Here is a 24976-nt window from a genome sequence, read left to right on the forward strand (position 1 = left end):
TTTCTCCAGGGAAACTCAGGTATTTTGCAGTGATGGAAAGACAGCTTAATTATCTTGCATACAAAAAAGACGGTCATTGTTTTCCATTTTACCTGAAAGCTAATGGATCTTGGGATACCAGACGCAGATGCTCAAAATCCCCTCTGGAGCCTTTCTGGTGATTTGTCGTCTCTTGGTTGCCTTTGGTGCACACCGGTCTCTGCCGAGGTAATATGTGAGCTATTGCACACTAAAAGCAGATTTTTGAGAGAGGCAGTGCGTGCACACACACATACACCCACACCCACCCAGACACCCTCCACCCCTTGTCCTGCACCTTGCTTGCAGGTCCTGCTCCAAAGGGCAGTTACCTGAGGAGGAACTTCCCATCTCACAGGCTATGGTGGTTTGGGTAGAAAAGGCAAGGCAGGATTTGCTCCTGAGAGAGGCATAGCGCTGCAGAGCTGTGCACGGTGCGATCCTTGTCCTCTCATCCCAGGGTCATGAGAAAGAGCTGTGGGTGCTGCTGGTCTCTACGCTTTGCTGAGACAGACCCAGGCAGCCAGTGAGACAGACATGCCGATGGAGGTAGCCATCTCCACTGACCTCACCGGAGCTCCCTATTCTTCTTGGATGCAGTGATTCTCACATAGGACAGGGTCACCCACCTGCATGTCACGGGCCTGTCCCCTTTGCCAGGCTCTAGGCCTACCATACTGAACTTTCTACTTCGGCCAGAAGGGCATGCTTACAGAAACAGTTTCTGCTGGGATTAAAAAAAAATAAAAATCTTGCATTTGATCTTCTAAATAAACAAAGATTTTTCTCTTTGGGTTTTTGGTGGGGGTTTTTCTTCAGTATGAATCCAGTGAAAATCTAGTTTTCCTTTCCCCCAGCTTCACCCACAAAATCATCAGAATGAAGTTTTCTGGTGAAACAGAAGTGCTCAGTGTTTAACTTGCAGGAGGGGAGGATGGCAGGGAACACCACGTGTTGCAATCGCACAACCAGAGGACGACTACTCAGCAGGCAAGCCCTACTCTCGCACAGACATGTTTGCATACCTCTCACACCACCTGCTAAGCAACTGACTCTGCCAAGCCACCAACAAAGGAGGGAGCACCGACATACCCCACCAGAATGTATCTCCTCGCCTTTGGAAAGACACGCAGGATCGATCCATCTGTTGAATTCATGTCCACCACCACCGAGTCAAGTCAGCCTACGTACCCTTCATGCTATAGGTCTCAAGCAAAGTGCTTCCGCCTTGTCCTCTTCTTCTCTCATACACGTACAACACAGTTCTACCTTAAGAGAAATCTCAGTTCTGGGCCCGAGAAAACTCTTTCTTTTTCTATTTAAGGATCCTCCTTTCACGGTAAAGATCCTCCAAATTTCCAAAAAGTGGATAACAACAATACCACTGTGATCCCATCTGTACACAGCAATGGCACTGTAATGCATAGAACATAAAACACCAAATTCCCACAGACAGCATCTGTCTTACTACAAACAATGGGCCATTATCTTGTAAATAATTCTGATTAAGCTGCAGCATTTTCCACAACAAACAGTAGGGGAGCAGAGGGTGAGGATCTTTCTAGTGGGAGTGCCAGTTTTCTCCTTCCCCAGCACTGACACTCAGTTTTTTATTCAACTGATTGGCCCCCTCCACTCCCCACTCTGTCCCCCATGGCTTGGTTTTCATCTTCTGACCTTATCCAGCTGTCAATCATTTTGGCAACTAAAGAGGGAGCCATCATGTTAATGGGATTCCCACCTCTATCCTTTGGGAAAGTATTTCTGGTTTGTTTTTTTTTTTCTTTTTCACCCCAATGTACAGTTATATAATGATTAGTGAATACACCCATAAACCCTTCTATTATTAAACAGTTCTTGTGTTAGTGGGCAGAAGGATCAGCCACACCACCGGGTGCATGTTGGTGCCGGTCAGAGTTTGGGGATGTTTGGTTGTGCCAGTGATGCGTCTCGGTGTGTTTGGCAACTGGGTGAACATGGCATGGGAGCAGACTTTGCTGGGCAAAAGCTGTCACCCTCTTCAAACTCTCAGCAGGGAGAGCAGAGCCCTCAGCCGCCTGTGGCGGGGAGCGGGGCTGGGGGCTCACCAGCCCGTGCCAGTGCAGTACCTGCACCCACAGCTCCCACCTGCATCCACAGAGCTCCCCTGCACTCCAGCTGGCAGGCTAAACCAGCAACAGGTTTACCAGGAAGATTGGAAAGGATTTAAAAGAAAACCAAGTGCGCAGACCGGAACAGGGTTAGTTGTGCAAAGTGACAAGTGAAACAGGACACAATTAGGGCTAACATGGTCCTTTCTCCTAAAGTCCACAAACTGATCTATGCGGCAGCTGTGAACTGAGGACAGCCCCCAAGAAATCCTGAATTTCATCTTTACCCTGTTCATTTCAAGGCACAAACCTTTTCATATGTCTTTTGATAAATGGCACATGTCTATATGGCTGAAGTGTTGGATTTCCCTCCCTGCATTCTCTTAACTTGCCTTTGTTATACATGTGAGCTGTTCGGGAACAAACGCACTTCCTGGCTTGCATAAAAAGAGAAATAATATAAAGTAAAGCAGTAAGGACTAATCTAGGATGGTAATGTTGAAAAGCAGACAATAAAAATTTTACCTTACAAGTAGCGAATTGAAGGCACTGCCATTCAATTAAAAACCAGACAACAGCCTGTTTCAGGCACCAGATCGGCGAGTGTGAGCAGGAACGCTGTGACCTGCTGAGAACCACAGGGACCGAACGCTGAGCATCACACTGATGCTGAAAAGGAGGGGACAAACCATGGCAGACAGCGTGGCAGGTCCTCGGTCCTGCCAAGGGCCTGCTCGCGCAGGCACAGGACAGGAGGACCCGGAGGCTGGCGGTGGGAGGGGGCAGAGCATCCCGCTGGACACGTTGCCGAGCCACTGACTGCCTCGGGCGCGGGTGCTGCACTGCTCTGCAACACAGCTGGGGCTGGTGTGCTGCAGCAATGGTCAAAAACTGGCAGCTCAACCCAGCTGGCACCGCGAAGAGCCCTGAGGTCAAAATTCATGGCTTTGGTGGAAAGATGTTATGGCCAAAATATGGCAAAGCTCCTGCAGGTGCAGAGAGCCCCTGAGCACCGGCTGCTCGGCACAGGTAGGGGCTGAGGCTGAAGGTGGGTTTCAGCACCGGGTTCGCCACACTGTGCTGCTCGGGAAGTCAGGCTCATGAACGTTTCTGAGTTATTGAAGGGATATACACACCCAACGCATATTTTCAATGTGTGTTTATTTTCATCAATAAATTTTTATAGCTTACTGTAGTTATATCAGAGGAGGAAGCATTTATACGCTGAGGACTTATATAATGTTCTTCATCTTCAAAGTACTTTACAAACATTAATTACTTCATTCATCCTCACAGCACTCCTACCAGGGAGATAAATACTATTATTTTCCATTTCACAAAGGAGAATCCAAAGCAGAAAACTTATTTTTTTCCATGGTCAGTGAGTGAATCACAGGTAGACCTGCAGGAGGAGTGAGGGCTGCCAGCCTCTGAATGTGAGCCCCCCTCCCCAAAGCTTACTTAAAAGACTTGTGTCCTGCCAGAGTCATGGCACATATCGGGATTTGCCTTGCGTTTTTTCCTTCAGTAAGAGATAATTAAGGAACAATTCCCTCTCTGATCCCCAGCACAGCATGCTATTTTCTACCCCACTGTTGCTCTGCGAGCTGAACAATGGCTGTTCTATGCAGGGAATGGGGCTACAGACACCCCAGATCAGAGGAGAATGGCTTAAAGAAACTTCCAGGCTTGCATCTTGCTCCACGGACAACGGGGTGGGCTAGGCGACTTGGGTGCAAATGCCTGCCGTGGGGGTGGCTTCAGGAACACCTGTTTGTGAATGGCAATGCTCCAGGCAGGGGCATCTGTTAGCTGAAGTCACTTGCATCCAGCATACCTATCTAGAAATTTCATGTAGTAGAGAAATTGTTGTGGTTTCCGGTATTTGGTCTCAATCCTAAGTGTATTCCTTTTACATTCATGCGGGAGGGATGCATAGTGCTCCTAGTTCACCTCTGTGGTAGTGCTGTAAATAAACCTCTTTCCTATCTGCTCCTTACCAGCAAATGCGTGGCTGCTTCAAATGGCAGTAACAGTTACTGTGAGCTTGAAAGGCTCAATTTCAAGGCATGTCAAAAAATAAAATCGTGACCAGGTCTTCTAAGGAAGCGTTCAGATCAGAGAACTTAAAATCAACACTGGGATGGCAAGTTGGGAAAAAAATCCTAATTTTATAATTTCTGAGAAAGACACATTTCACCTGTTATAATCCTTGTTAGTGGACACGTTACCCACCCTGGGTTTCTTCCCCACCCATAGTTTATGTTTTGACAATAATAAAAATGCACAAATCCCCAAACCTTCTAGGTAATTTCCTAGCTCGGAAAAGATACGTTCATTAGCAAAATAAACTGCCAAGTTAAGCCATGGCATATTGCAGAAGACATGACATGACCACATCCTACTGGGGCAAGGCCAGTACCTAGATGTTGCTTCAGAACAACCAGAACAATTGTTTAGCGAGAAATGTTTTTTGCATATGACTCATCAACCCTTGAAAACAGGATTTCTTATATAATACAAGTGCTGACACAGCCTTCACTTGAGTGGTGTGACTGCAGCTGTATAATTACAACTTAGATTTGATGTTATGGACCTTAGGTTACGCCATTCAGACAAATGCTCCATTGTATTACAGAGATATTTTTTCCTTAGTCATATTGCCCACAGGACAATAAGGACTATATCCACAGCTCACTGCATAGAAGTTTAGGCATGTAACAGCCAGTGGTATTACACAAGATGAGATTATACCCTATGGGGGTTAAATGGATTCATAATTGCCACTTTTTCTTGTCTCTTTTTTTCCTTGCTCCTAGTTGATACTTTTTTGGAAGTGCTCTCCAAATAAAAGGAAGAACAATCTCACACTGAGTCTGGATAAATGTTACAGTTGTCTCACAAATGCTGTATTATTTCTAGCCCTTCCAAAATAATATAATTGTCCTACTGCTGAACTACAGATTTTTCTCAGTATGACACAGAACACTAAAATGTCAGGTCCTGACTCATGGTGTTTTGGTGGAATAAATAAAAAGCACCAATATGCTATTCAAAACTGACAGCATTAATGAAGATGTGACACTGGGAGCCACAGTCATGTTTTCCTTTAGCTTCCATTGCGTACTTGGTGGTGCACCAAACGACAGGCCACCTCTTACAGGTCCCATCCTGGAAACACTTACCATACACCTGAGTGATACTACTGGGACTGATGCAACTGGTTGCTTGTTATCCTACGCTTGCTTTATCTTGGGTGGATCGTACGCAGGTCTGAGGAGGGAGGCTAGTCTCAGGACACTTATCACACATTCTTTCCATGGGAAACAAAAAGGAGAGTTCAGTGCTATCTGCAGTACCGAAGACTGTGCCTTAATGTAAGGCCAGGCAAGATTAACCAAGAAAGATCACTCACGGGCTGTATGCTCCCGGTATCTCTCCACTGGGATAGACATTGTGTACCCATTACTCACTAAGGCTATATTTCCAGCTGCAGGACTAGACCCAAGTATGTAGTTTGCCCTGGCCAAGCACCCAGGCATTAATACTTACACACTTAATCCATCCCACATTACTCATTTTTAACCCAGTGGCCTCCACAAAAATTTCTGCTGGATTTTAACAGCGACAGAGGAGAAACAGGTCCCACATTCCCAAGATATTTTCTGTGACAGAGGAAACAAGTCTAATGCCCCCCCCAATATACCTGCCTAACCATACATGGCATCATTCTAACAACAAACCACTCCTTCCTTAGAAGACTACATTTTTAATAAATATCCTTTACAAGGCCCACAAGTAGCTTTGCACAGTTTGCCTCTCAAAGCACCAAACAACTGTGGATTGCATGAGTGGTCTTTGGTCTACCAAAAGGTACAACAGTTTCTCAGAGAGTTTTCTTGAATGTATTAACAAAATGACTCAAAACTGCACTAATGGTTAACAGCTTTTTTTTTTATTAGCAACACTGAGATAAGTTATTGAAGCATTTTAGTATTGTTTTACATTCCATTCAGAAGTGACCTAACTTGTAACTCCATATACATTTAAAGATATAGTTTGACACTTATTCAGAAAGCAACAATTATTAAAACTTACATACCTTCATTACCAGGAAACCTTAATATATTTTCTAATTACTTCCAACAATACTCTATTCCAAAGCACATGATAACCCACTAGAAGTTTACACATTTCACTTCAATCACAGGTTTTAAATTGTGGATGTCAGAGTGCTGTTCATTGAATTTTACTGTCTTTCTTGGTTAATACGGGAAAACCTGGCACAATATATTAAGCTAGAAATATTGCTTAAAGAATATGAAAAAAGATAACTACAGTATTTTTTCCTGCTAAAGCATTACAAAATACAGGACCATTAAAAACTCAAATAGAAATGACAATAAATAACCTTAAAAATGTTAAGAGAATTTTCACTCATACTACAGTCCATTCCCTAAGCTTGCCAAACACATAAATAACAGAACATATTCAGGACCTCTATTTTTGTACTATTATGATGGTTTGTTATATATTGTGGATGTATTGTGTATACATATATTAATGCTTACACTTAAGGTATATATTTTTTTCTTTGCTGAAACAATTAATAAGCCTCAGGTAATTATTTATTCCTGGTACTACAGGTATCTAGATACGTGGGAGCAAACCTCAGAAATTCCAGATATGCAATACTGTGCATAACAAGATCATCTCCGCATAAAGATATCCTAACTTCCTTAGATTACAAAGATGAATTTGGTTATTTATTTCTGAAAGCCTGTAACATAAAATCATAATTGCTGTCAAATTAATTGTTTAAAATTGGCCTCATAATAGGTATTAATCGTACACTTAGTTTTGACTTACAAGGATGTCTAAATTGTTCGTGTTTATGAGTAGTTATAGGAAATACTATACCTCAGACACAAGAATATATATTCCTGAACCAAAACACAAACCAGAGCATTGTCTCACTTTGGAAAGACCTGGAAACATCTCTATGCCTCTGCCTAATCCTAAATTATAATTTAAATTTGACCTGGATATGACAAAAACAATACGAATATATTGTTTGGGAGATGAAACTTAGAGTAAAATCATACAGCTCTAAGCTTACATCATTATTTTGTCTCTGCAAAGAAAAGAAAAGCCTTTCTGTGCTAGGGATTTGCCGTGGTGCGGCTGGCCACTGATGTCTGAAATCAAGGCACATACCAAGGCCGCCTTTTGCAAACACAATCCCCCTTTCAGATCTGGTGCTAGGAGGGACTGAATGCCTCCAGTTTCACTGGAGATAGAAGGTACTCAGCACTTAGCTGTATCAGATATTTTAGGGGTTAATTTCCAGAAACATAAACGGAATGGGAATGTTACACTGCAATATGAAAAACGGTAAGAAATAAAAGTTTTCAACAGTAAACAAAAAGGTGGTACCTGACCGATTTCTGATACAACAAAATACAATCAAATTAAATTACATGAATATAGCAATGAAATTTAAAGTCAAATAAACATAGGACCTGATTCTGCAATCCTTAGTCATGTAAGCAGTCCCACTCATCGAGAATGAGGGATGCAAGACTGGGTCCTTAGCTTCTGCTTAGGAAGTCAATGTTGATTCAGACAGTATCTTTTCTAGCCAAAAATATGCAGCAAAAGGAAAGTAACATAAACAAGGCTAAATGTCAACAATGTTTGCAGACTTACAGACACCATCCATTTGTTTGTACTGAAATGACTAGCGAACCATTTGGCAAATACAATGCTATTCACAGACCGGCCCTTTTATCCAGCAACACAAACTTCACTGGATCAATGGTATTCCCAGTTAATTAAAAAAAGGAAGCAAGCCATATGAGTTTGGTTTGATACTGCCATCCAAATGGCACTGCGACATCCAGAAGTGCAGCTCAAACCCAGGCGTGGGGCCGAGGTGCTGATCTCCCATGCGGCAGTACAGTTCATACACTAAAAGCAGGCCTTGGACCTCCTAACTGAAACTGAAGAAACCTTTTCAAAATCACCATACTGGGGTAAAGAAAAGTCTGCAGTAAAACTTCCATATAATTTCATTCTGCCTTGAAGGAAAATAATATTCTGGTTATTCCTTCAACTGCAGATCAGGACAAAATGTTGGGTTACTTCAGTGCATTACAAGATACTTTAAATGGGCAGGAGTACTACAATTTGCTGCGGTAGAATGACCTTCCATTGCCTTGTAGCTGTCCTAGAGCTTGGATATACCAGGCCTTTCGCTTCTGTTTAATATGGATTTCATAATTTGAAAGAGCTGCAATAAGGATTCAAGTGAAGCCACCACAAACAATTAAAAATCTTTTTCTGTTTTTTATATGTTGGTGGTAGTTCTGAAGGGGTTAGCATTATAATCTTTTTGCTTTTGACACCTGTGGCAATAAGCAATTTGCAACAACTAAATTCACTATTTAAACATTGGGGTAGAACACTATAATTATGTGACAATAAAGCTGTAATAATCTGCCACAATTGATCTTCCCCTTGCCCAGCCCTCTTGTCTGTGCTGCAGTTCCACATTTGGAAGGTATTTCAGAAAGTTACAATGCTGAACATTTTAATAATTCCGTGCAATGTTGAACACTTTCTGCTCCAAAGGAAACTGAAAGTGCTCAGCCCTTTGCAGGATCAGAACTCCAAAGCTCCTACCATGCATCAGAAGTCCCTGCCCTGTTTTCATACAGTGGAAGAAGTAATAATGGGGTGGAGCCTACGCAGGAGAAAACAGCATTCATTGCAGAGGAAAGCAAGCGAGAATGGAAGCAAATTAGATTTGTAGAGACAACATGGAACTAATACTTTTGGACATCATTCAGTGTGGGTTCAATAGCACTAACCCATTAAGCAACCAGCTAACACCCAGGACTATCTCTGGCCAATAGTTCTGTAGCCCACCAGCTCTTCTTTGAAAGTCTAAGTACTTCCCAAGCAGAAAATGCAAGTAGGGAAATTTTACCATCTTAGACACAAAGCAGAAAAATTTAAAGGGGAGGAAAGAGAGAAAGGAAAGGGTCTTGTCATAAATAGATGCTGTGCAAATCACGTGTGAATTAATGACTTGGAACAGGAGGCAGAACATCACTGCAATACATCTACATGTACATGGGAAGACAAGCAGAGAAAGAGAAGAGCATAAACAGAACGGAAAACAGATCTTCCAAAACTAAAATACAAAGTAGGTCTAGAACCTCCGAGCGCAACTTCTTGAATGAGCAAGGGCTGTGAAAGCAGGGGACATGGATGCTCAAGACATCTACCAAGCCATGGCCCTGGGCTTCCCCTCCACGCTGGGCTACTGGCTGCCAAGCAGCACGGAAAGCCTTGTCTTCTTCTTAGTATCTGCGCGGTAGCAAAGATTAACAAGATCGGCTCCTAGGTATAGTCACTTGAGGCTCCAAAACCAAGTATAGTTCAGGAGTAACTCTTAAATTCATCAATGGTATTTTTTTCTTTCCTTCTGTCTTTTTCTATTCTGCTATATATGTAAAGGAGAAATATTACAAAAATTTGTGATTTTTCTCAGCAGCATTTTGACATGGAAATTTCTGTTTTATGCAGTAATTATGGTTCTTTTCTAATTGTGTCTTTCATCCCTACAGCCTGAAGCATGATAGGAGCATAAATGAATTATGTGTACATCATCGGTCTCTCTCATTCTACATACAGGGAAACTGAGGACTGCTTCCCCCACGTGTGGTAACTTTCCAAAACAACAATGTGAGTTCGCGGCATTCTCCTTGAGGTATTAAACCCTTTCTGTGCCAAGATTTGTGCTTAAAAACTGATCCGTTATCTTAAGGTAAAATCTGCCAACTAAAAATGATCCACACGGATCACTGAAAATCCCAGCTTGTTTTTATGCAGCCAGAAATTTAACTCAATTAGCGTGGCCAATCAAAGATGCAATCTCAGCTAACTGAAGCTGAGATATTTTATTTCCACTGTATTCTGACTGTAGAAAGAGCACCATGCCTTGCTGTCTTGATTGTGCAAGGACTGTATCAACTGTATCAGTGTTCTCTCTTGAGATGTCAACAACCCACACATCACTGGCTGTAAAAAGAAAGTCAAATGCACAGAGAGTCCTAAAATACAAAAGAACACAAGACTCATGCCCTGGAATCGGGTGCTGGAGGTGGGTCTCAAGTTTTCTGATCTCTCAGGCAGTAGGAGAGACAAAAGGAACCATGACTAAAGTCATGGGATTTGTGCAAGAGGGAAGGAAGGCTAATAAATGAACAGGGTGCTCCTGATGGCTAATCTGCAAACGCAGAAACATCAGGTGAGATTCCCTGCACAAGCATGCACAGATGGAGTGTGATTTCACAGTACAAAATGTCACTGTGAAAATGAAAACTCCCCCAAAACACTGCTTTCGAGTGGGCGGTGTCCAAGCCAGCCAAATAAAAAAAGAACTACTGACACAGGGGTTGTTCATACTCATCCACTTTTGCTGTGAGATTCTAAGAAAAATGAAATATTTAGTCAACCTTAATACTTATATTCTGCAAACACTCAATAGCATGTCAGTAAAGAATTTTAAAAAGCTATTTTTGGAGGGGGGAGAAAGGACTCGCACTGCATTTTCCATTTAAAAATGGCTTAAAAAGTAGAACAGACAGGCTTCTGTTGTTTTGGGGTTTTTTTTCCTTCATACTTCAAGTCAAATCCATTATCACTGGGCAGAGCTTGTGAAAGGGATATGGTCTTTAAAATCATACAAACTCAAGCCATCATAAAATGTCTGTTGAATTGATTGGAAGATGAAACAAAAAACTAATGGAAGTAACATGACCTCATTTCAATAATAATGTTAGAGGGGTTTTTTTGCTGTTATTGTTTTAAAAATCTTACGTCTGGGAAGAAGTATAAAGATATTTTTGTACAAAGCAACTAATCTTAGTTTTCCAATTTTTTTACTTGTTTGTTTAGAGAGTAATTTCTGTGCTGCCTTTTTTTTTTTTATTTTTTAACTGATTGATTGTACTCCACAAATAGAGAGGAAAAAAAAAATCCAACTAGGATTTTACCAGCTGCAAATTAAAGCAACTATCAACTATTTTGAAGATAACAGTAATGTAACTGCTGATTTTGAAGAACCTGGAAATATTTCCAACTATCTGAATTGGTTCTTAGTGCATTGAGACACAGAAGTTCACAAGTAAGGCCATGCAGATACTTAGGCTGTGATTCAGTTTAAGTAATGACAATATCGTGAAGCCAAAATGCTCTAAGAATACAAGTGAGAGAAACTTTGTGAGGCAAAATGGGATGTTTTTATCAGACCAACTAATACACTTGGAAAAGCAGAGAGAGGCCTGAAGAAGGGGTTCTGCCTTTAAGCACAGGTACTATCCTAGTAAAATCAAACAAAGCTCCCACTAACCTTAAGTTAACTAGGGTAACCACTCTTAAGTGCTTGCAGATTTAGGGTTTCATTTTAAATTGCCAGGCTTTAAAACTGTTGATCACATTTTCTTTTCTTTTTTTTCTTTTTAACTTGAATACATTTTATTATGCATGTTCAGCTCTGACAATGAGTTTTCTGATTAGTTTGAAGGTTAAGTGAAACGAGCATTACAGGAGTTTTTGTGTCCTTTGTTGACTCTGCTTTTTAAAGTGATACTGTTTTTCAAAGGATTTACACTCTAAAATCTCTTTCAAACAAGAACTATGCTGACAAAATAGGAGATAAATTGAAAAAATCCTCATTCTCATTTGTTCCAAATAGATGTAAATTTCATTTTTGTCAGATGTGATGGGTGTGACATGAGGAAGCAAAACTGCAGTTTTATAAATCAGAGACTAATAAGGGTAAAAGGTGGTTTTGTTTGTTTGGTGTGTTGCTGTTTCTTTAATTACCTGGAGGCATATTCTTAATTAGGCAAATCACAACTTGTACAACCACTAGTTTGAGTAGTGAAAATGGTCAAGGGCAACTACTATATGGGTGCCATTGAAACAAACCAGAAAAATATAATTAAAAAAGGGGGAGGGAAAGAAAAGAAAAAAAAACCCCAAACAACCAAAAAAAAGGTTCTTCACCACAGGTAAATGCATTCCATGCACTTGGCCTTTGATTTCATTAATATTGTGGTAATTGAACACACCCCAATTCAAAGAAAGGAAAAAAAAAAAAGAAAAAAAAAAGGAAAAGAGAGAGAGAAAGCAAGATTTGCTTGGCAAAGCATCCAGTGTTTTTCTTGGGTTCTTTCTTGTATCAAAATACTGAAAAGTTTGCAAGTTACCATGTAAATTTTTTAAAACCTTTTCCTCCTTTGAGTATGCTAAACCAGTAAGTATCCCCTTCAGATGCCACTAGCACAGAGAGTCTATATTGCTGCTACTCTAGTTTAAAAAGCAAGTTCTTTCTAAAATCCTGTGTAAGTATATGCATGCAGCACTGCTGATTTCAGTGGAGTAGACCACATATAAGACTAGAATTTGGCCCACAGTGTTTAACATTTTAAAAAAATGTATTACTAACAAACATGACTAAGTATATTTAAAGAGCAGCTTCATGATTCTGCACAAGTGTTTTCTGAAATGGTCTAAAAGAAGGTCTAAAACTTACCACACAAGTCAGGTCTCTTGATACATCCACTAGTTGCTGTGCTACTTGCAAGTCCATTAAAGGCTGCTAAGCCATCAGAGCTGTAAGCTCTTAGGACTGACAACATGTTCATCTGCTTCTCCAGGACCTGTGGAACCTGAACTTGTTCGGGTTTCATCACTCCTTGTGCAGTTTCATGGGAGGATAGAAGATTCTGACTGTGCCACTGCTTTTCTGATGCTTGCGGCAGTGGTGATACAAGCCCTTGTGTTGGTTGTGAGGTGACTGCACTTTGTATATTGTCGCCTCCTTCACTGCTTTCTTTATTTAGGGCAGACAACTGCTTATTCATAATATCTGGTTCTGTGTCAATGTCCTCATCTTCAATGTTTTCTTCCTTGGAAGACTCCATATCCTCAGATGAAGCTATGTCAGAAAGGTCATCAGTAGCACTTTTATTTACAGAGTCAGAGAGCAGAATATTTGGGTCATCTTCGGATTGTGTTTTTATTTCGGATTCATTACTGGTGCAAGAATTTTGTGTTCCCGTGCCAATAACACCAGGATAAACACCAAACTGCTTATAGAAGTCTGTTGTAAAATTACAAAAAGTGGATTCCATGTGGCTGGGCCAAGCAGTGCTCTTTTGCTCTCCCAGGGTCTCTTTATTTTGTCCTTGGGTCATTTTCTCAGAAGCTGAGTCCAGCTGGCTCAGCATGTTTGAAACTACTGCCTCCTTGCTGGACTGCACAGAAGAGGGGAGCAAGCTGACTTTATTAACCGAGGCTGAAGCTTCTCTAGATTGGTCTTTGTTGTTCCCTATGATGTTGTCTTTACGTTTAGCCTTGCCCAAGTGATTGGCCTGGAGGTGCAGAGCCATTAGTTCCATAGACGAAGTTGTAAAGGAACAAAATAAGCAGCCATGCCAAGCAATATTGTCTTGCACAGTAACAGATGAACCTGGGAGGGAGGCTGCATCTGGCCTTACGGATAAGTCAAGAGGTTCGTATTGTGACTTTTCTGTTTTTCGCTGTGAGGACTTGCTATTTATCTTTTCCTCACCACCATCTGAGCCCAGAGCTTTTGCTGAAAGTGGATCTGAGAGAGCTTTATCCTTCATTTCTTTTTCTTTCTTCAAAGAACTTAGCACAAAGCTGTCCATGAAAGCTTGCAAAGACCCTTGAAAGTTCACACCATTCCCAACCATGTTCTGGTAAGCACGGCCAAGTTCAGAGAAGTGTGTTCCTTTGGAAGATATGTCTGAACCCTTCATATTTTCTGAAGATACTTCAGATGACATGCCAGCTGCTTGTCCTTGCTGCTCTCCAGAAGGCAGCACTCCTGATGTCCACTGCTGTGAGACCATGCCACTTCGGAAATCGATACCGGGAAGCCCCTTGAAGGCTCCTCTCAATATATCTGGTCTAATAAACACTGAACTTTTACTTGATGTCTCATCTTTGTGTTCTTGACTTGCAGTCTGCCCAGAGAGTGGTCCTGCTCCATTCTGTCGCTCCCGATGGTGCCGTTCCAAGTGGTATTTGAGGGATGCAGACTGAGTACCAGCATAATCACAATGCGGACACTTGTAAGGCTTCTCACCTATAGGTATGGATAAAGAGAAAAATATAAAGAGAGAGAGTTAACTGTACTTTGGTGTACGGATGAGTGAAGAAAAAAAAAATCAACATTAGCTGCTTGAAAACAAGAAGATCTTAGATATAATAATTCATTTTTAAAAATGAAATGCCTTTAATTCAAGACTAATTCATAAAGTGACTATTTCTAAAATGGGTTTCCAGAATGTGGGGCTATTCAGGAATGACATGGTATCTACACACAATTAGCCATCTTTTTCTTAATCTAACATGTAGAAAACTGTTGTAGAATTAAAAGCTATGATTATGAAAATGAAGCATAACAACTTCAACCACAGTAATCATTAAAAGTACAAGTTTAAAAAAAAAGAGAGACAAAGAATGTAACAAATGGATGGTTGCAATATTTTGTGTATACAATTGCTCTAAAATTTGTTTAAATTATACACATGGAAACCATTTTTAAACCTAAAAATTTTATGGCACTGTTACGCAAGACTGAAATGAATGATTTAAGTCTTGCTCTGCAGTAAATCATGGATATAATTAGCAAATGGCATACTGCACAAGTAATTTATCATTATTTGGAGGGCACCATTCCAGAAGGATTCAAAGATCTGCAGACCTACTGCATTGTTTCTAAATAAAGAACTATAAATACAGATTCTATAAAATATTAATATTATTACACTACATTATGATTGCAGCATGTAAGAACATATAGTTAAAATAAAAAGTAGTCAATAAAATAAAAAAGAAATCGAGTAATAAAAAAAGTACAAAATATATTTAGCTTCTGTATTTGAAATTAGCATTATCTACTGGTTTTTGCAGTCCTTTAAATTTGTACTAATGGCATTTCTAATGCTCAAGTAGTAAAACGTGTAATTTACCTACCATAAGTGCTTTTCTAGGATTAGCTTGGATACAGTTTTAAAACATATAAGATTATTTTCATGAATTAACTATATATTTGAATCCCACACTAAACTTTTATTGTTCTTCCTATACTTTAAAAGAGGTAGAAGATATTACATGCATAATAAATACTCATATACAATCATAAAGACATATCTAAAAATAATGTACATCTAAGCAAATGTACATCTTAATTTTTGCAGAGGACTTGTTAGCAGTGCAGAATTCCTTTTAAAGGAAAGAAGTATGGAAATCCTCACTAAAAGTGACAGGAATCTGAAAGACCTGCAAGCTGTCAATATTGGCAATTATTTCTATGAGGCAGCTCAACAAGAAGAAACTCTTTTCTTTAAGTAGCTTTTTTCCTAAATGATCCAAAAGACAAAGGCAAGCCTTTTCCAAATGGTATAATGGAAATATTTGTTTTGAAAACTTCTTCCCCAGTAAAAATGCTATATAATATTATGTAGTTCACCAAACCAGCTGGAAAGTTACCTGTTTTCAAAAAAACCTCAAAAACTGAAAGGCTTTCAAACTTTTGTTATTTAAGCTACAGGCTCAACTGAAAGGCTGGTAAATACTTGGGAAGCTGCTCCTCTCACTGATCGCAGGAATTTACTAATGAGATGCAACACCAGAACACTCAAATGACCATATAGCACTGTGCAAGCAGGCTTACTGACCATGAATAGTAGCTGGATACGTGCTGCAATTCAGACAGGGCTGAAGTAAATCACAAGTAGTGGAAATTCTAAATCCATAATGTAATCCTAAAGCTAAACGGTGAGACATGAGAGCTTTACATCAACCACATTAATCGTCCTTTTTAGAGGAGAAAAGTGCAGCACCTCAAACAAGAGGTGTTCAGCAGAGGAAGAGATAGTAATTAGCATGGTTCATGCTTCAGGCCTGGGTCCACACAGCTTAACAGAAGAAATCAGATTTAAACATTTCAGTGCAACTTCTGAGTCTTCCACAATCACCTAATTAAGTTCTGGCGCTCCACCAACAAGAAGTAGGGGCTGCATTTCAGTGGGAAATGTGCTAAAGCAAACAGTTCCTACCGACTTGCAAGAATCACTAAACTGAGATGGATCACGTCTGTCTGGGCTTCCCTGGTCTCAGGTGAAAGTCTGAGCACACACCTACTCATCGCAGGCATTTTAGGGTAGGGACAAGGGGACAGAAGACACTGGCTGTCTATTTGTTTGCATTTCTGCAGGGCTGTTTGGGAGTGTACAAACTCTGACAGCTGTGCTGCCAGTCAGAATGTGGACAAATATTAATGCTGTTTTTACAGCATGTACATACTGCAATATTTTTGAGCTGTTTTCTGTTATTATGATGCTTGTCCTACCAGTTACTGTAAACAGTCACTAGTGACCTCTGACACAACTTGGGTATTTCAAGTGTTGCCTAAGAAGTAATCAGACTAGTGAAGAACAAGTACCAGACATTATAAGGTTAAATGCTCTCACTTTTGAGTTTTCACTCCTCTTAATTGAAAAGCTCTTCCTCAGCATCCCCTATGCCTTTACGGAAATCTTTAACACAATTATATTGAGCACTTCCTTTTATTCTAATGATAGTTCAGTGTGTGTTTGCATTGCACATCAAGTGACACCATTAAAAAGTGTGTCCCAGCATTGCAGGCGCTATGTCAACCGTTGGATAACTACTTTTCCAGGGAAGAGAAGTTTGCAATACCAGCTCCACTGATGTTGCTAAACAGCAAGAGCTGTTCAAAGAAGTAAGTATATGTAAAAATGGGTACAAATGACTTAAAATATGCTAACTAGAAGAAATACTAGTAATATTTTGTACTTCTAAAACACTTTCCGTCTAAAGGACTGGGCACAACAATGTACTCTTATTTTGAATTGCTAAGCCTTGAAGTCCTTACATTTTCCGCTCGAAGGCCTCTTCACTGAGTGAGCTTCCTTTCAGCAGAGGAGATCTGGACACAGCTCGCCACCAACGCCATAAGCGTTGGACTGAAAGAAGATACTCACTGAGACAGTGTGTGATAAAAAGTTCAAACCTCTCCTAGCCTCGGTACACTGCCTCTGTGGTGCTCCCACCTCTTGCATGGCTAGAAAGAAGATCTAAAGCTGACGGTCTGAAATTGGACTCAACATGTAGCAACACACTGTGCCACGTTTGCAATACAGGACTGGCCAAATAACATTGTTCAAAGGGAACTATTCAAAACCTCTCTCTTCTCTTTTAGATCCAAATATTGGCAGTGATTAGTTTACTTCAAAGCAATCTTAACTGCTGCTACTTCAAGGGCAAGCATTGGGAGAAGGGAGTAGGATGGAGTAAATCGTCTTTGAATCTCTTAAATTCAGTGTATCAGTATTTCCTAAATTCAGTAATTGTGCAGATATTTAGATGCTATTTCATCCATTCAAATTAACAACCAGCTATGCCCCTGTACAAGTCCCCATACCAATGACAAAACAGAGTTACAAGCTGCTGTGGGAAAAAGCCCAACCTAACCTCAAGCAAACTAACCAAAACCCAAGCCGATTTCAGTGCAAAACCCAAAGGACCGCTATTTCCCAGGACTCTATTAGCAACTGCAATACTATACGTCCAAAGAATACTATAGGGGACAAGAGAGGTAGCCTATGATTCTTGTTAGAAGACAACCTGTTTGTATCTCATACTTTGAAGAAAGGTTTCAGAGAATTCATCCTACTGTAATGACTACCCTGGTAGTATTGCCAAGAGCAGTGTCTGGATGAGTTATTTAACACTTAATATCAGTTCACATAAATTAACGTTGCCATGTAGGAGTGAGGGAACATGACTTTTTCAAAATAATTCTCTGCATTTCATATCCAAGAGTCATTTTTCATTGTTCACAAAGGCAATGACCATCCTGATCTTGCTAATTCTCTGGCCATTTGCATCCCTGAAAACCTTTTCACAACGGAGTAGAAAGAGAGAATATTCCAGTGTATACAATTAAAAAAAAAAAAAAAAAATCTTATAGAGAATAATTTATCTGGGCAACATAATCACAGCTCTGATCTATCTACCACTCTGGTTTACAAGAGACAAGACATCTCATGAGAACTATTTTATATCAGGATACAGTAAAACAATAAAAGTTCAATGCTCCTTGTAAAATCTGCACAAAAGCTTGGTAGATAACTGGAAACAGACTTGTTGCCCAGTAGAAACAGGTCTATTTGTATAGTAGGTTGTATAAACAACACAGATGTATAATCTATGCAAGCTATCACCAGTCCTGCTCAGAATGCAATCTGATCATACTAGTCATAGGAATTATCTGCTACGGGCTGTGCAAGGAGACCACAGCCAGAGTATAAATAGATTTAGAGATTTTAAGGCCAGAAGGGACAATTATGATCATCTAGTCTGATCTGCTGTACAACACAGGCCAAAGACCCTCACATGATAATTTCTGCATCAAACCATAACTACAATCTGAAACAAAACTTAGGTGGTTTAGTTTAAACATATTCTGTTTCAACCACAGCAATGACGAAGAATCCAATACGTCGCTAGGTAAACTGACTGCTTAAGTATTTTCACTACTCAAAATGTGTGCCTCTCTCTAGCTTGAATTTGTCCAGAGTCTGCTTCCTACTACTGAACATTGCTACACTTTTCTCTCCTAGATTAAACAGATTTTTTTTAATAAAAGAATCTATTCCCCAAGGAAGGTACTTGCAGACAGCAAACCAATCACCTCTTCACCTTCTCTCACTCTTGTGTGGAACACCCTTCCCAGTTTTTCAATGTCCTTTTAAATTATGGGTACCCACTAAAGCTTTGATGAAATTTCAACTTGATATTAATCTTACACAGTTCAAGACTGTGTTTACATCCATAGCTATAACAATCAACTAACAGCTTATATTCTGTTGCTTCTCTACCATAATCCTAGGCCAGTTCAACACCTTTCGTAATTGTTCCTTTACATTTTGCTGATTTAAAATTCATATTGTTCAAAAAAGCCCACCTGACAAAGTGACTAATCAGTGCCTCCCCATGCATTTTAGCATCTTATCATTTTTGTGCAATTGGTAAATTTTATCAACAGTGATTTAATATACTCTTCCAAATAATGATGAAATACCAAATAGATGGAGCTGAAAGCACTGCTGTGGAACTGCCAGTTTATGTGCCACTTGTCTCTGTATGCTGCGCCTTTTTGGTGACAGGGATTGTCACATGGAACTTTTACAAGCCTTGAGAGAAAGTGAGAAACTTGATAAAACTTACTTTCATGAAATAAAATTGAATTAACTACGTTACCAATTCTTAATTAGTTAACAAATTCATTCTGAAATTTTACCCAAAACTGATGTCAGGGTAGTCTGTTATAATTTCAAGGTCTTAATATTCTTTCTTTTTGAAAATAGTAGAACAGCCAGAGCTTTTTTACTACTGCGGGTGCTCTGGAACTTGCTCTGTGTTCCAAGACTTGTTTTTTTTAAATGAACTTCAATGATTTGGAGAGCTCTTCAACCAGGGGTTTTAAGACTTTATCTATGAGTTATCCAGTCTCATTCATTCAAAAAAATGTTAAAATGTAGTGGGCTACAGCATTACAGCCTCGTTTCTTAATGGCAGAACTGAATCATTGGAAAATACTTTTAAAAACCTTCATGCTTCTCTCTGAGAACAGAAGAGATTTAGTCTTCTGTGCCATGGTTGATAATTTTTTATCCACTCCTGTCCAGTATTAGCAAGATACCAATTGTTAAACCTGCCAGATCTACAGAATTTTACCCTGTTCTCCATAACCCTAATAGCCACATGCATATTTTTACTATTGCTTTTAGTTTCCCTTATCAAATCTCTGTACTTCTTAAATATCTATTTATATTTAGTGCTGTGGGCTTCTTTATTCATTTTTCACACTTACCACTCAGCTTCTTAAAAATCTGTACTGCACCCTATACTCCATTTCCCCACTGAATGCCCCCCGCCTCCTTTTTAAATAAGATTTCTTAAGGAGTTTGTTTGTGGCATATGCCCCTCTGCACCTCATAGTGCTGCTCCCCAGTACAGTGAGGGCTGTGCATCAGTACAAGTACCCCAACACCTAATGCTTTGGCAGCCAGTAGTGGGGTTTTGACAGTCACTCTGGGACAATGTGAGTTGCAATTTGATCCTATATGTTTCTAAACAAGCTATAGTTTTCTTTCATGCAAATGAAATGAAATGAAACATCTTATAATTCCAGAGCATACTGCTTAATGAAAATATTGAAAACATTTTCCAGCATTTTTTATTTTACCATTGAAACAGTTATTGATAACCTATTTTATCCATTGTGCAGTAGATATTTTAGAAATGAATTGCTGTATGGTTTAATTAGTTCATTATTATGCCTATTCTTACACGGTAATTTCTTTTATCATTCTAATCATTCACTTCACACTTTTTAAACCAAATGGAATATCAAAGGTTCCGTAGGATTATTTTTGGATCCTGCACATGTTTCACCACACAATTAATCTGTTTGTCAGAAATACTAGTTAACTTCTTCTCTTTACTACTTTCCTTTACTAGTGATTTTTCTCTATTATTTAAGATGAAACTACCCGTACCCTGAAAAGGACAGACTTTTGATGCTTTTGACTCAGTTTATTAAAGATCTTTCAATTGTGCACTCGGCATTACAATAAAATATTTTAATTTTTATAAAGTTTTCTAATTCAATATTTACATTTATTTATATCTTATCTGCAATATTTATTTAGTATTTTTGCATGTCTTTACTTAGATAAAACGCAGAGAGATAAATACGGTTGTTACTTTGCAGGGAAGATTCAGTACATTAATATAAACTGTACACTAATTCCCCCAAAGCATATATATATGTTGTAAACCTGAAGACTTTTTACACAGCTGCTTATTGCTAAACAGTGCCTTGTCCAGAAGGGGACAATCTGTGTCTCTAATTGCTGTCACTGAAGCTGAGATTCATTATGTGACTTTCCCATTAAAATGTGAGCATTAATTTGTATAATGAAATATCACCCACTGCAGTGTTCATTAGCCATGCCCTACTGTATACTGCACATTGTTAGCTACCTAGAAACTGTAGTTAATTTCACTAATGGATATTTCCCTACTTAGTGTTTGGTAGGAAATTTATACTGTAACATTACCTCTTAAACTTTTAAGGAAATTTAAATTCAATCAATTATTTTCAACAAAAGTTTGGGATGTCATTAAGACAGGAGAAAAGGCATGCTGTACAATGTTAAGGATAGGAAATCTGGAGAAATCTAGAGAAATGAAAAGTCCTTTTAGTTCATCTTAGAAATGTAAGAATAAAGGATGTTCAATACCAAAATTGTCTCCTCTTGGAGCACACATACCCATTTTCCTTAATTATTCATATTGCTCATCCCACTACAAGCGCCGTCAGAGAATGGCAACAGGCAGTCTTTTTTTAGGAAGAAAATGTGAACTGAATTCATTTAAAACAGCACCATTTTTACTGTATTTCATCAGTTCATCTAAGCAAGTTTTAAAATTGGCTAGTCACATTTCCAAGGGAAAATGTAGCAACACTGTAAATGTATATAATACGTCTAATACATGTAAGATGTGTGTCATACATATCGTAACATACTCTCAGTCAATGGACGCAGACCTGCCAAGTTTTTTCTTCCTATCCCTCTCTTTCTTAGGTTTCTTCTGTTTAGCGCAAGCCAAACCTTCTTCAGGGATCTACTTTGCTCATGCACATTATTCTTTTTTCATTAGTCAAGGGATTTAACTGTGCCAGTCATACTGGGAATATACCTGAGCACCTAATGACCACACAAACCAAACTGGTCTATATCTGCAGTAGCTTCTGAATACTAACACAAGGTGCAAAGAGGTGCTAGAGCTAATCTGAAACCAGCCCCTACATAATGGATCACTTGTCAAAGGTAGAACAAAAGAAATTTTAATTTTTTACACTTCACTCTTTCTGTGCAGTCCAAAGGCCTAGGCATGTGAAGTAAAAACCACACCTATTTATTTTATTTCAGTGGGAATTGAGAGTGCTCAAGAACATAAAGATGCTCAGCTCCCTGAATGAAGGAACCTGAAATTGCTACCCCCAGAGGGGAAAAATGGAAACTCTGGAAGCATCTGCTCATGGCACATTATAGGTCTGAGATACTTAGATGGTTTTCTTTTTCACAAAGTCTGAGCATCTCTAAGCCTTCTGTGTTATAACCTTCTCAGCTGTATTATATATTATTTTATAACCAGGAAGCTGAATCACAAAGTGGCCAGTCCACCCACGTCTACTATGCACTACTGGTGCATATACATGCTTTGGCCTTGTTTCTGCATCTCTTCACACAGTGAGTTTGTGTGAGTTGAGTAGGTAGCTCTGAAGAAGCAGGACCATATAGCCCATCCTTATTCACTGGTCAACAGAAAGAAGTCATCTAGGAGGGCTGCAAGAGTTCTGCCTGTCCACTCTAAGCCCCAAGGCCCTGAAGCATTTTACCCTCAGAGTCCTTCCTCTCTTCTCTCGGGGTTGTACTAAGGAACTGTCTCGTCCTTCAACTGTTTTTAGAGCAAGAAAAAGGAGAAACCGATTTCACATAATTATGCCCTTTTCTTCTTATCATATGGGAACAATCAGAAATCATATCTTACTATCTTCCCCTTAAAGCTCTTTCTGGCTGAATATCATTGAATTAGATAAGAAGAAAAATCCTCTACAATTGTGTGTTAGGACTCAACTGAGCGTGCTAAATAAAACCTTGATTGTTTTTTTTTTCCCTTCAGAAGCTTATTATATGATAGTAAACTACAGAGAAACCGAGACTCAGTGTGGAGAAGGTTGCAACCATGAAATACCCAATGGAAAAAAGAAGCAACCCAAGCCACCAGCTAATTCTTGTAAAACAGAGCACAGCTTTCTCCTCTTGTGGAGGATTAAATGGTTCCTCTAGCTTTTTTGGGCCAAATGCCACAGAAGCACCTCCTGGCTGGATCAGACTTTGGGTCTTGTCTTGGCATGCATACCAAACCAACCTACTCGTGTGCCTCCAAACACACAGATGTTCGAAGGAACCTGACTTCTGCTGAACTGCTTGAGCTCATCTCTAACAAACAGGTGCTGTGAGAACAAGAACAGTAATTGAGTTAATGTAGTGGAGAAACACAGTAAAGTGTTTTTTATCAGTCAGTTATATGATCCAGGCATATAATAAAGACAGAGTGTGACATAAAAGGCAGGAAACTGTCCCTGATAAGTATGAGCTAACCAATATTTGTTTAATAACTGGTATCTATTACATCATTTCCACTTACTGCAAAGCAACTTAATTTTTATTTAATAACTCTAGTAATTTGCCAATTTACATTTTTATAATATTTATTAGGATTATTTCCAATATGTAAAACATTGCTCCATTTAAACATACTCTTGTCATTATTTACAAATACTTTGTTCTCAACCTAATGGAAATTGATCTTTATCTATTTAAAAATTATAATGATTTTTAAATATATTGCAAATGTTTCAACAGTCTGTATGATGTTTTCTTTTTGTTGTTGTTATTTTATACATGGTTTATTTTTTCTCATTTTAATTTTGCTTAGTCAGTTTTAATATGCAAGTTTTATGGAATATTTCCATTGCAATTAATTTACTTTCCATTAGTTCTAAGCCACAAATAACAAATGTGTAATCACTGCTAAACAAGAGTAAAATGACCACTATATAATAAAGCAAAAGGGAGAGATGGGTATCCTCGGGTTATTTTAAAGAAATTTTTTTTTGCATCTCCAACAGTAAAAATATCAAACTGTTTAAACCTCATAGTTACAAGATTATTTTCCAATAAAATAAGTACCATTTATTTACTTTTACTACATTAGAGAGTACACAAATAGGGTTTTCACTGTGTTTCTCCTTCTTCTTTTTTTTTTTTTTAAACAAAGTCCAACACACAGAAAAGAATATTCCTGCCCTAAATGGTTTGCAATCCAATCAGAAAAAACTACATTAGGGTGACAAATTTTAAAATTCAGATCAAAGCAGTGTGGTATACTCCTACTCCACAATCCAAAGAAAGAATAATAAAAATACAATGACCAAACTTTCCCATCTCAACAAGGAAATTTTTTTCTTTAAATAATTTTCAGCTTCCATTTTCAATTTTTCAAAATCAGGCAAAATGTTTGCAACCCCAACATTAAGTATTACACCTGCGCAAGCACATAGGAGAAACATGACTGCTGATTTGGGGAAGGGAGGAAAATAATGCTTATCTGATACTTCAGTGAGATAAAAATTAAAAATAAGTCGTTCAAGTAGGAGGTACAACTGGAAAGTACTTCTTCGTGCAATTTATTTTGCCTATCAATTAGAAAAGTAGCAGTAAAATTCTGAAATTCATTTAAAATGGTTTAAAAAGAAAATGACTCCACAATTACAGTGCCCACTACATCTGTTTCCAAAGAGAAGTATCCTGAATCTTCAGTTTTGCATACTATCCCAAGGCCTACTTACAATACCTAAGACTTGGAAGAAAACAGCATCATATTGGCCATATACAGAATTTCTAGTGATGTCAACAGGACCTGAGGGTATCGACACTGTATGTCAGATTTTAATTATGGATAGAGTAAGTCTTCTTAAACATATACTGTATCTCTACATGAAACTTACCAAGTACATATGTAGTTTTAAGCAAACAAGGTATTATAATTTAAATGGAGTGGTTATAGTTTACTAGTATTGAGAGCAGTCCACC

General features: G+C 38.9%; 1 protein-coding gene across 2 annotated transcripts in view; it reads right to left on the reverse strand.

Annotated features, from left to right (window-relative positions):
- ZNF536 (zinc finger protein 536) overlaps nt 1–24976 on the reverse strand; it is a 241459-nt gene that overhangs the window by 113568 nt on the left and 102915 nt on the right. For both annotated transcript variants that reach the window (XM_075040123.1, XM_075040122.1), the window contains one exon: nt 12718–14298. In XM_075040123.1, coding sequence (XP_074896224.1) covers nt 12718–14298 — 1581 coding nt within the window. The remainder of the gene's footprint in view (nt 1–12717; nt 14299–24976) is intronic.

The sequence above is a fragment of the Buteo buteo genome, chromosome 11 (genome assembly GCF_964188355.1).
Source record: "Buteo buteo chromosome 11, bButBut1.hap1.1, whole genome shotgun sequence".
NCBI lineage: Eukaryota > Metazoa > Chordata > Aves > Accipitriformes > Accipitridae > Buteo > Buteo buteo.